Source organism: Orycteropus afer, unplaced genomic scaffold (assembly GCF_000298275.1).
Source record: "Orycteropus afer afer isolate SDZICR_OR568_19922 unplaced genomic scaffold, OryAfe1.0 scaffold00291, whole genome shotgun sequence".
NCBI lineage: Eukaryota > Metazoa > Chordata > Mammalia > Tubulidentata > Orycteropodidae > Orycteropus > Orycteropus afer.
Genome location: NW_006921878.1, coordinates 3,929,343 through 3,940,612, shown reverse-complemented (window position 1 = coordinate 3,940,612; position 11,270 = coordinate 3,929,343). Strand labels below are relative to the sequence as shown.

Below are 11,270 nucleotides of genomic sequence, written 5' to 3'. Positions count from 1 at the left end.
TGTTCTTCTTCTTCAATAGCACTTTGCTTATCCAAGGTCTCTTTCCTTTCCATATTAAGCTAGTGATTGGTTTTTCCATATCCTTAAAGAGTGCTGATGGGATCTGGATTGGGATTGCATTGAATATATGGATTGCTTTGGGTAGAATTGATGTTTTCACAATGTTCAATCTTCCTATGCACGAGCATGGGATGTTCTTCTGTTTATGTATATCTCTTACGGTTTCTTGAAGTAGTCTTTTGTAGTTTTCTTTCTACAGGTGTTTTGTGTCCCTGGTAAGACTTATTCTCAAGGTTTTTTTTGGTAGCTATTGTAAATGGTGTTGATTTCCTTATTTCCTTTTCAGCAGTCTCTTTGCTGATGAGGAATCCAACTGATTTTTGTACGTTGATCTTATCTCCTGCTACTATGCTAAATCTCTCAATTAGTTGCAGTAGTTTTTTTTGCTGAGTCTCCTGGGTTTTCTATATACAGGATCATAGCATCAGCAAATAGGCATAGTTTGACTTCTCCCTTACCAATTTGGATGACTTTGATTTCCCTTTCTTGCCTTAATTGCCCTGTCTAGGATTTCTAGTACAATGTTGAATAGAAGTGGTGATAGAGGGCATCCTTGTCTGGTGTCTGTTTGCAAGGGGAATGGTTTCAATCTCTCTACATTGAGAATAATGTTGGCTGTTGGTTTGGCTTATATGCCCTTTACTATGTCGAGGAATGTCCCTTCTATTCCTGTTGTGCTGAGAGTTTTGATCAGGAATGGGTGTTGGATTTATCAAGTGCGTTTTCTCCATCTATTGGTACAATTATGTGGTTCTTCTCCTTTGTTTTATGTGGTGGAGGACGTTGATTGTTTTTCTAATGTTGAACCATCCTTGCATATTGGGTATGAATCCCACTTGGTCATAATGTACTATTTTTTGGAGTCTATTCACTAGGATTTTGTTGAAGATTTTTGCATCTATATTCATGAGGGATATTGGTCTATAGTTTTCCTTTTTAGTGATGTCTCTGCCTGGTTTTGATATCAAGGTTATGCCTGCTTCATAAAATTAATTTGGGAGGATTTCATCCTTTTCTATGTTCTGGAATAGTTTGAGTAGCATTGGTGTCAGTTCTTCTCTGAACATTTGGTGGAATTCTCTGGTGAAACCATCTGGGCCAGGACTTTTTTTTTGGTAATTTGGTAATTTTTTTTATGACCTGTTCAATTTCTTCTTTTGTTATGGATCTGTTCAACTTTTCCACATCAATCTGTGTTAGTTTAGGTAAGTGGTGTGTATCTAGAAATCTGTCCATTTCTTCCAGATTTTCAAATTTGTTGAATACAGTTCTTCATAGGATCCTGATATTACCCTTTTTATTTCAGGTAGTTCTATTGTGATGTCATCCGTTTCATTTCTTACTAGTGTTACTTGTATTCTCTCCCTCTTTTCCTTTGTTAAATTTGCCAGTGGTTTGTCAATTTTATTAATCTTTTCAGAAACCAACTTCTAGTCTTGTTGATTGTTTTCTATTGTTTGTTTTCTGTTTCGTTGATTTCTGCTTGAATCTTTATTATTTCCTTTTCTTCTGGTGTCTGAAGGCTTTATCTTGCTATTCTTTTTCTAATTGTTGGAGATGTTGGTTTAAAGTGTTGATTTTGGCTCTTCTTTTTTGAAGTGTGCATTTATTGCTATAAAATGGCCTCTGATCTCTGCTTTTGCTGTGTCCCAAAGATTTTGGTATGTTGTGTTTTCATTCTCATTTGATTCAAGCTAGGCTTTTTGTTGTTGTTGTTGTTAAATTATTATTGTGATTTGGGTGAAAGTTCACAGAGCACATTAATTTTCCATACAGCATTTCACATACACTTTGTCTCATGACATTGACTGCAATTTCCCACAATGCAACAGCTCTTTTCCCACTTCCTCCCCATAGTTACCTCTTCCCTGTGTCCTTCCCTCCTTCCACTCCTGCACCCCGAGCTATCTCCTTGTGCAGACACAGCCCTTCTATTCTCCCATGATTGATCTCTCCAAGGAGAGTATCTACCTCAGGTAAATGTTCAGCTCAGGTGATGGCCAGGCCTTTCTTTTGAGGTACCTCTGGGTGGACATGAATCATCAACCTTTGGGTGAGCAGCTGAGTACATTAACTATTAGCACCACCATAGTGCCCAGCATAGTAGGTGTGAAGTCCACATTCAAACACATGAGCTGCTGAGTAAGGGTGGAGGAAACATGGGGAGCCTTGAAATTCCTGGTTATGCAACTGCCTGGCTGTGAAGTAGGGGTGAGCTGAGCTGTTTTGCTGGCCGAGATTGCAAGCAAAACCCCAAATGTCCCCCTGACCCAGCACATCTGAGCATCCCCCATTCTCCCCAGCCGAGTGTGGTGGACCGCGTGGCCAACATGCCTCTCATCGGCTCCACCTGCGACATGGTGTCTGCGGCCTACACCTCTGCCAAGGAAAATTACCCCCACGTCAAGTACGTCTGCGACGTGGCAGAGAAGGGCATGAAAACCCTCACGGCGGCCGCTGTCAGCGGGGCCCAGCCCATTCTCTCCAAGCTGGAGCCACAGCGTGAGTAATACCCACAGAGCCCCAAGCCTGGCTGCCCAGCACTTCCGGGGGTCTGCCCTAGTCCTAGGCCTCCTTCCCTAAACCAGCCCCAGCTGAGCTCACTTGGGCCCTGAGCGATGTCTGTGTTCAAAGTGGGTGGAAATGGGGAAGTAACCATCAGATTTCACTCTTGCCCCATGTCTTGCAGTTGCATCCGCCAGTGAGTACGCCCACAAAGGGCTGGACAAGCTAGAGGAGAACCTGCCCATCCTGCAGAAGCCCCCTGAGAAGGTAACTGGTGTTCCCCCTCCCCGGGAGCTCCTTGGGGATCCAGCTGACACAGCCCCAGCTGGACAGTGAGTTGGCTCCTGTTGCTGTCCAGTCAGCCCTGACTCACAGCAGCCTGTGTGTGTCAGTAGAACTGTACTCCATGGGGATTTCAGTGGCTGATTTTGTGGAAGCAGATCACCAGGCCTTTCTTCAGCATGCCTCTGGGTGGACTTGAACCACCATCCTTTGGGTTAGCAGCTGAGAATGTCAGCCATTTGCATCCGCCAGAGATCAGGCACTTAAGTACTTGCATATTTAATCTGTACTTTCGTCTGGGAGCCACTGGACCAGAAGGGCCAACCTCAGTACCTCTATTGTGGTTGAGTTTCTCACACCTAGGAGCTCTGCTGGCGTAGTGCCTAAGGCATTTGACTGCTAATCAGAAGGCTGGTGGTTCAAACCCACCAGCCGCTCCTCGGAAGGAAGATTGGTCAGTCTACTTCTGTAGAGATACCGCCTCAGAAACCCAAGGACATGTCGCTATGAGTCAGATCCAACTCGATAGCAGTGTGTTTGGTTTTTTTTTTCCCCTCACACCTAAAGTAACTTCTTGGGAGAAGTGGGACAAGGTCAATCCAGCCACCACCCCGGCTTCCTTAGTCTTTTCACTGAGAGCACCCGCTTTGACAAGCAGCCCGTTTGTTCACTAACTTTCAAGCACTTATTGCATGCCAAGAATAGTGCCATCAGCTGTGCATCCACACGGTCACATTTAATCCTCCGGGTTCCCATAAGCCAGGCTTAGCTGACTGAGTGGTGCAAATGGTTTAGCGCTTGGCTGCTAACGGAGAGCTTGAAGTCCACCCAAAGGTAACATGGAAGAAAGGCCTGGCAGTCTACATCTGAAAAATCAGCCACAGCATCCTATGATGTGCAGCCCTACTCAGACACGCGGGGTCACCGTGAGTCAGAATCGACTCAACAACAAGTGAAAATAAGCACCTACTATGTGCCAAGCTTTCTGCTAGGCATCAGCCCAAGCAACAGAGCAGATAGCCCAGGCGCTTATGCAGCCTGTATTCTAGTTAGGGGAGGTGGACAATTAGTAAAGGAGCCACCGGTAGCACAGTTAAGCACTTGGCTGCTAAGCAAAAGGTTGGAAGTTCAAGTCAACCCAAAGACACCTTGGAAGACAGGCCTGGCAGTCTGCTGCCAAAAATCCAGCTGCTGCAAACCCTCTGGATCACAGTGCCGCTCTGACACACGTGGGGTGTGCGTGAGTCAGAATCAACTCCACGGCAACTGGTTTGGCTCGTTGCGGGTATTGAAGCTAGTGAATGGCGAGGCAGGACTTGCACCCGTCTCTTACCAGCAGAAACCACAAAAGGGGCTTGGACAGAGGGAGGACAGAAAGTGCTGAGTTCACGGATGACTAGAGAAACGTCGCCCTGGAGCCAGCTTTGCAGAGCCGAGGCACTTGCGTTCCCCCTCCGTCCTGCCGCTAGCCCATGAGGCAAACATTCTTCCATTTATAGACAGGCTGAACTCGGGGAAACTCCCCAAGGTCACCCGACAGAGTGGCTGCTCCGAGCTCTTTTTGCCTGTCAGTTCTGGGCCCCATGAGGTGGACCAGTGCTGTTTCTCTGCCAAGGTTCTGTGGGACGGCACTGTGGGCAGAGCTGGGATTTGAACCAGGGCCCGTGTGAGCTAGACAGTCCACTGTGCCCTCCCGTAGCTTCATACAGATGCTATTGCCCAATGAGCATACCAGTCCAAAGTGCTGTTGAGTTGACCCCGACTCGCAGTGACATCATGTGTCAGAGTAGAACTGGGCTCCATAGGGTTTTTGGTGGTTGATTTTTCGGAAGTACGTCACCAGGCCTGTCTTCCAGGGTGCCTCTGGGTGGACTCAACCTCTGTCCTTTCAGTGAGCACTGTGTGTATTAACTATCTGCACCATCCAGGGACTCATGTCACCACCACCCCCACCCACACACACACAAAATGATGCATCCCCACAGGTACAGGAAGGTTGGGTGTTCAGATATTCAAAGGGGTACCATCTTAGAAGGATAAAAATGGATGGGGTGGCTATCTAATTTGCCAGGGACCCTATATGGAGAGAGGAGCCCTAGTGGTGCAGTGGTTAAGTGCTTGGCTGATAACCAAAATGTGGGCAGTTTGAATCCACCAACTGGTCCATGGGAGAAAGATGTGGCAGTGTGTTTCTGTAAAGATTACAGCCTTGGAAATCCTATGGGGCAGTTCTGTTCTGTCCTCTAGGGGTGCTGTGAGTTGGAGTTGATTGGTTGACAAATTTGTTTTCTGCGTGGAAGTCCCAAGCCCACTGCCAATTCCGACTGTTCAGCGTCCTAGGAACACGCAGGCCTCCACTGATAGATGGGTGGTGGCTGTACTGGCCGCGAAGCGAACCTGAATCTTGCGTGGAAGGCAAGAATTGGACCCCTGAACCACCCCTGCCTCCTAGAATCAACACACCAGGTTCAGATACCTCTTCTGCCCGAGTTGCGAGGCAACGTCAGACAAGCTACTTTGCCTCTCCCAGCTTCACTTTCTCTTCTGTAATATGAGGATTCTGCCGGCATCCTATAAGCCCCGGTGGCATAATGGTTAAGCACTCAGCGCTACCTGAAAGGTTGGTGGTTTCAATCCACTTGGTAGCTCCTCGGGAGAGAGACCTTGTGATCTGCTCCCATTAAGATTTAACCAAAATACAAAACAAAAACCCATTGCTGTTGAGCAGCTTCCAGTGACCACATGGGACAGAGTAGAGCTGCCCCCATCGGATTTGCTGGGCTGTGATCTTTATGGGAGCAGGCTGCTGGGTCTTTATCCCATGGAGCTGCTGGGTGGGTTTGAACTGCCAACCTTCTGGTTAGCACCTGAGTGCTGAACTGTTTGCACCATCTGGGCTTTTTCAGTACAAGCTTAGTGGCTTAGGATGACAAACATTTATTCTCTCACAGTTCTGGAGATTGTGTTGTTGTTGTTATGTGCCGTCGAGTCGGACCCAACTCATAGCGACCCCTCCGTGGGTTTCCGAGGTGGTATCACTACGGAAGTAGATTGCCCAACCTTCCTTCCGAGGAGTGGCTGGTGGATTTGAACCAAGTCAAGTTAGCCTGTGCTACCAGAGCCCCTGTTCTGGAGATGAGAAGTCTGAAATGGACGGGTCAGCAGCCACGTTCCCTCCAGTGGCTCTAGGGAAGAACTCTGCCTCCTCTTCAGCTTCTGGTAACTGCTGACCACCCTTGGCTTGTAGCTGCCTCAGTCCAACCTGCACCTCCACTTTCACTTGGTCATCTTCCCTCTGTGTCTTCAAATGGCCTTCTTATAAGTTATGACACCTGTCACTGGGCTCAGGGCCGCCTATTCCAGTAGGACCTCATCTTAACTCACTACATCTGCAAAGACCCTATTTCCAAATAAGGTTGCATTCTGAGGTTCCAGCTGGACTGAACCTTGGGGGAACGCTGTACATCCCAGTGCACAGGGTCCCGCTCCCTCAGCATTGCTGACCTCGGGGCTGCATTCCTCTCTGGGGTGGGGGGTGTCCTGTGCACTGCAGGGTGTTGAGCAACATCCCTCAGAGGAGGGGAGTCCCCAAAGCTGGAGAGCCCCTCTGGTTTACATCATCTGACCAAGCAGGAGTTTATCCTGATGTATAGTGTGACTAGGGAGAGAACTCAATTTTTCTTCCCCAAATAATTAACATAGGATCTCTCGACTCAGCACTGCTGACATGGGGCTGGATCATTTTCTGGAGTGGGGGCCAGTCCTGTGCACTATAGATGCTGAGTCGCACCTCTGGCCTCCACCCCCGTGATGCCAGTAGCATCATCCCTGAAAGTGTAACAACCACAAATGTCTCCCCATATTACCCAATGTCCCCTGGTAGGCATAGCCACCCCCAGTTGAGGCCAGCTTCCCAAAGGGGCTTAATTGGCATATGGGGTACACATCCAGCCAGGGATCTGACCCTTCATGGGTGACTGGCCTGGTTCCAGTTCAGCAGTAGCCACAGTGTCTGCTGTCATGCCTCAGAGCACTGGAGCCAAGTGCTGCTCTGACTATGAGTTGGAAAGATAGGCACAGAGAGGTAGAGTAAATTGCCTGAGCCCACACAGCAGCTAGGAAATATCAAGGCTGGGATTTTGAACCCAGGCTTTTGTGTCTTCTGCCTGTGTGAACCTCAGTCCATAGGCACTGGGTGCCTCCTTCAGGTGATTGCCATGTGGATGAAATGATATAGATAATGGGTTTAGCACAGTGTCAGGCCCAGAAATATGAGAGAGGATCACTTTCTATTATTCAATCAACAAACGTCTCTTAAGTACCTACTGTATTTCAGGCCCTGTTGGGTGCTGAGCAAACAATGAAATGAGGCCCCCAGCCTCAGCAGCTCATGATGGTGCACTATGCTGTCCAATATGGTAGCCTAGCCACATGTCATTTTGGTATGTGGCTGATAGAAACTGATGTGGAGAGTAAGTGACGAGACTCTGTGTGTGGTGCCAATGTGCTTGGCTGCTCACCAGAAGGTTGGAGGTCTGAGTCCACCCAGAGGTGCCTCGGAGGAAAGGCCTGGAGATCTGCTTCTGAAAAATCAGCTGCTGGAACCCTGTGGAGCTCAGTTCTGTTCTGACGTGAGGACGCCGTGAGTCTGGATCACCTCAGCAGTAGCTGGGGCTGGTGTCTGGCTCCAGAGCGCGGGGTTTTTTTTTTTTTTTTTTTTTTAATTGTGATTTGGGTGAAAGTTTACAGAGCAAATTCGTTTTCCATGTAGCAGTTCACATAGACTTTGTCTCATGACATTGACTGCAATTTTCCACAGTACAACAGCTCTCTTCCCACTTCCTCCCCATAGTTATCTCTTCCCTATGTCCCTCCCTCCATGCACTCCTGCCCCCCACCCCTAGCCATCTCCCTGTGCATACACAGCCCTTCTATTCTCCCATGATTGTTCTCTCCAGAGTATATCTACCTAGTGTAAATCTTCAGTCATAGGCCTGTCTTTTGTTTGGCTGGAAGTCACAGGAGGGGATTCAATTCCAGACCTGAAGGGCACATAGGGGCTGTAGTCTCAGGGGTTCCACCAGGCTCTATCAGACTGGCAAACCTGGTCCCTTTTTTTCTTTTTTACTATGATTTTGAGTTTTGTTCCACATTATTCTCCCACTCTATCCAGGATCTCCTACATAGACCCCCTCTGAGAGGTTGACGGTGGTAGCCGGGAACCATCTAGTTCTTCTGGTCTCATAGTCATATAAGCTGAGGATCTCATGGTGTACCGGTCCATTGGAGTAATTGTTTCCATGAATCTTTGGTTTTCTTCATTCTTCTTTGCTCTGGATGAGGAGAAACCTATCCTTATATCTAGGTGGGTGCTTGCAAGCTTTTAAGATCCCAGTCACTACTCGCCAAAGTAGGATGTGGAATAATGTTATTGTGTAGTATGTTATGCCAATGAGCTTGATGTCCCCTGTGACCGTGGTCCCAAGCCCACAGGTCCAACTACTTGCATAGCACAGGGTCTTAACTGTGACGACAGACTCAATATTCATCTTAAGGAGAGAGGAGATGGAACTCCTCTCTCTGGCCTCCCTAGAGGTGAGAGTGTGGGGTAGGAGGTACCGAGGGCAGAGATGCTGATGGCTGGTGCCTGTGTCCCCTAGGTCCTAGAAGACACCAAGGAGCTTGTCTCATCCAAAGTGTCAGGGGCCCGAGAGATGGTGTCCAACACAGTGTCCAGTGCCAAGGACACTGTGGCCACCCGAGTGACGGAAGCAGTGGATGTGACCCGGGGCACTGTGCAGAGTGGCGTGGACAAGACCAAGTCCGTGGTAACCAGCGGTGTCCACTCAGTCATGGAATCCCGTGTAGGCCAGATGGTCCTGAGTGGAGTTGACACGGTGCTGGGCAAGTCAGAGGAGTGGATGGACAACCACCTCCCCATGACGGACGAGGAGCTGGGTGAGTGCCCCGTGGGGTCCCTGCTCCACACCTCCTGCCTTGGGGCCTCTCTTGCCCATCTAGAGTCTGTCCTTCCTTCCTTGCCATCTTACCCCATCCTCTGTGTTGTTGTTGTTGTTATGTGCCGTCGAGTCAGCCCTGACTCATCCTCTGTAGCCCTCTGTCATTGCCCACCTGGACCAGAGTACTCACCTCCACCTGGTCCAGCCCCATCACCTTCACCTCGATCATAGCAGTCGCCTCCACCCTGGTTTCTTGACCTCATCCCCACAGTTTGTTCTCCTGGCTGCAACCCAAAGACGGCAGTGGGCATCTGAGTCAGGACCCATCCCTCCTCTGCTCACAGCCCCCCATGGTTCCCACGTCCCATGGGTAAAAGCCCACTTCCTCCCCACGGCCTGCCCACGTAGCCATGTTAGTGGAGCACAGCTGTGCCCATTCATTTCCATATTGTCTGTAGTTGCCTTGTGCTGCAACAGCTGAGCCAAGCAGCTGAGATGAGTGGAGCCTGCAAAGCCAGAAACAATTGACCTCTTTGGCCCTGTACAGACCAGTTTGCTTACCTCTGGATTAGAAAAGTCTTCCGGAATTGCACAATGTTTATAGAAACAACTAAATTCCACTTGATCAAAGGTTACCTTCACTAAGCCATGCATTGGCTCTGTAACTGAGATGTGGTTGCTTTTTACTACCACTGTCTTCTGTTCCTAGAACTGTACCTAACCCAGTTGTTGTTATGTTCCTAGAACTGTACCTGACCCAGGTGTTGTTATGGTGCCGTCAAGTCGGCCCCCGACTCATAGTGACCCCTCCTTGGGTTTCTCAGGCAGTATCACTATGGAAGTAGATTGCCCAGTCTTCCTTCCGAGGAGTGGCTGGTGGGTTTGAACTGCCAGCCTTCTGGTTAGCAGTCAAGCGCCTGAGGCACTATGCTACCAGAGCTCCTGATCCAGAGAGATGCCAAATTAGTGTGTGGCTGAAATGAGATCTCCCTTAACCCTCACGATCCTCTGCTGGTCCTGCCTGGCCAGAGTCATCTCTCCCGCGACCTTGGCCATCCTGTGCTGTTTATTTGGTAGTCTTTAAATCAACTCTCTTGCATTCTTTTAGGAAGGAAACTTTATCAGTGCTATAAAAAGAAAGCTGAGTCATCTGCTATTAAAAAAAAAACAACAACCAGAAAACCAATTGTCCTGGCATCAAACCCAGCTCACAGCAACCCCACATGCGTCGGAGCAGAGCTGGTCTCCGTAGGGTTTTCGGTGGCTGATTTTTCAGAATTTGGTCACCAGGCCTTTCTTCCGAGGTGACTTTGGGTGGGGTCAAACCTCCCACCTTTCCATTAGCAGCGGAATGCGTTAACCTTTTGCACACCCAGGGACGATCATCTTCTATAAATACACAAAGATAATGCAAAGCTAAATGTTCATTTGTGTACTTTTCCCAGGTACACGGCAGTCAGCATGTCACGTTTTAGGCAGCTCTGGCTGTGGTGGTCACACACAAGGGGCACCTGAGGCTCACTGGTGAAATGCGTTCCTGTATATTGGGGGTGGCAAACGTTTTCTTCCAAGACTAGATAATAAATATTTTCATCTTTGTAGGCCATAAGGTTTCTGTTGTAACTACCCAACCATGTCAGTGTAGCATAAAGCAGCTATAGACCACCAGTAGGCAATGGGTATGGTTGGTGCCAATAAAACTTTATTTATAAAAACAAGCAGCATGCTCATGGAATCCAGACTTTCTATATCCATGGAGGCTGGGTGAACCTCCGAAACTATTGCCCTGAGATAATTTTAATCCATAAACCAAAACTATCCTCTGAAGTGTTCTTTGTTTTACTTTTATTGTGGTGAAAACATACACAAAAACATTCACCAACATAACAACTTCCCCTGAAGTCTTGAAACCAGATTATGACTTAGCTTAACTAGTAAAGAGTGTCTGCCCTGAGCCTTGTGCTCTTTTTAGATTGATTTATATGAGATCAAGTTGGCAACAGTCATTTGAAAGGTGAGATGGGAAGCTGTGGAGGCAGTGAGTTCATGTGAATGAGGGAGGAGCAGCTCAGAGGAGGGGTGGCAGTTGTTGCACAACTCAGAGACCATGATGAGTGTCACTGAAGTGCACATGTAGAAACGTGAATCGGCATATTTTTTGCTGTGTGTACTGTCAATCCAACAGAAAATAAATTATTTTAAAATAAAAATTAATTTAAAAAAAGAAAAACAACCTGACAGCATGTAGCCTGAGGGTCATAGTTTACTGACCCTTGCCCTAGGGCATCACTGAGCCAGTGAGTTAATAGGGCTGGATTTGAACCCAGATCAGCTTACTGACAAAGTTCAAACTTACACCTATTAAAGTTTCATGGGAGTAGAATGAAATGATTGGTATAGGCAATTTTCCAACTTGTCTTTTAACTTCCTAGGGTCTGTCTTTTTTTTTTTTTTTTTTTTTTT

At 47.9% G+C, this 11,270-nt stretch overlaps 1 protein-coding gene across 1 annotated transcript in view; it reads left to right on the top strand.

The window, feature by feature from the left end:
- PLIN3 (perilipin 3) overlaps nt 1–11,270 on the top strand; it is a 28,841-nt gene that overhangs the window by 3,268 nt on the left and 14,303 nt on the right. The window contains exons 2-4 of the mRNA XM_007951106.1: nt 2,364–2,562; nt 2,750–2,832; nt 8,508–8,805. Of these exons, the coding sequence (XP_007949297.1) occupies nt 2,364–2,562; nt 2,750–2,832; nt 8,508–8,805 (580 nt within the window). The remainder of the gene's footprint in view (nt 1–2,363; nt 2,563–2,749; nt 2,833–8,507; nt 8,806–11,270) is intronic.